The sequence below is a fragment of the Penaeus monodon genome, unplaced genomic scaffold, assembly GCF_015228065.2.
Source record: "Penaeus monodon isolate SGIC_2016 unplaced genomic scaffold, NSTDA_Pmon_1 PmonScaffold_4852, whole genome shotgun sequence".
Classification (NCBI taxonomy): domain Eukaryota; kingdom Metazoa; phylum Arthropoda; class Malacostraca; order Decapoda; family Penaeidae; genus Penaeus; species Penaeus monodon.
Genome location: NW_023659722.1, coordinates 6,645 through 7,500, shown reverse-complemented (window position 1 = coordinate 7,500; position 856 = coordinate 6,645). Strand labels below are relative to the sequence as shown.

Here is an 856-nt window from a genome sequence, read left to right as displayed (position 1 = left end):
ACAGGCAGCTCCTATGGGAATCCTCAGCAGGCAGCTCCTGTGGCGCATCCTCGGCAGGCAGTCCTCCGGCGCGTCCTCGGCAGGGGAGCTCCTCCGGCGAACTCGGGGTTGAAGCAACAGGAGCTGGGGAGCGAAGCGAAAGATCAGCTCCTGAAAACGGGCAAACTCATCCTTTCTGCGTGCTGCCCAAACGTCCGGTAACGATCGTCTTCTTCCCTTTTGACGGGGTTCCTCCCCGTCTGTAACGATTTCCTCCTCCTTCTGACGGGCTTCATCCCTCGTATCATCCAATGGGGCAATGTAGCAACATGGTGGGAGGTTGGGATGTTGGCACTGGTTTCTCCGGGTCGCTCTTACTGGATCTTGCGATTTCTTTCCTTGACCCATTTTAGTGTAGTAAAGGGTGAGATAACACAGCAATTGGCGAAAATCGAGTGAAATTCTGTCAATGAAGTGTGAGGGAGTGAGTGTGTGTGCGTGGTGGCGGTGCCGTGACGTCACGCCGGGCACGTGCGGGTAGGCGGCGGCGAGGTGAGAGAATCAGTCGCTCACGAAGGGTAGCAGAGAGCGTAAAAATATATCTCGTCCTACAGACCTCATATGCTTCGTTAGGCTCCCTTATGCAGCTAATAGTGTCACCCCGAGTACACAACACTGCACTGGACACTATAGGCACTGAGCAACTCTACACTTCACTGCACTAATGAAAATCACTCCTGAGCGGGTTGTTTACTGAGCGGCCACGCGGTGGAGGAGGCGCTGCGGCGACAGGCCCTGAGGGTGAACGGGGCAAGAGGCTGGCGTCAGAACTGAAGAATGTTTGTATTTTCACTGTGTCGTGTTTATGTATGTTTTT

At 54.4% G+C, this 856-nt stretch overlaps 1 protein-coding gene across 1 annotated transcript in view; it reads right to left on the bottom strand.

Moving 5' to 3' along the window:
• LOC119571032 (eukaryotic translation initiation factor 3 subunit A-like) overlaps window positions 1–187 on the bottom strand; it is a gene marked incomplete at its 5' end in the record, with an annotated part of 378 nt that extends 191 nt beyond the window's left edge. Inside the window, 1 exon segment of the mRNA XM_037918519.1 lies at window positions 1–187. This exon segment is cut by the window's left edge and continues 191 nt beyond it. Coding sequence (XP_037774447.1) covers window positions 1–187 — 187 coding nt within the window.
• Window positions 188–856: the final 669 nt, after the last annotated feature.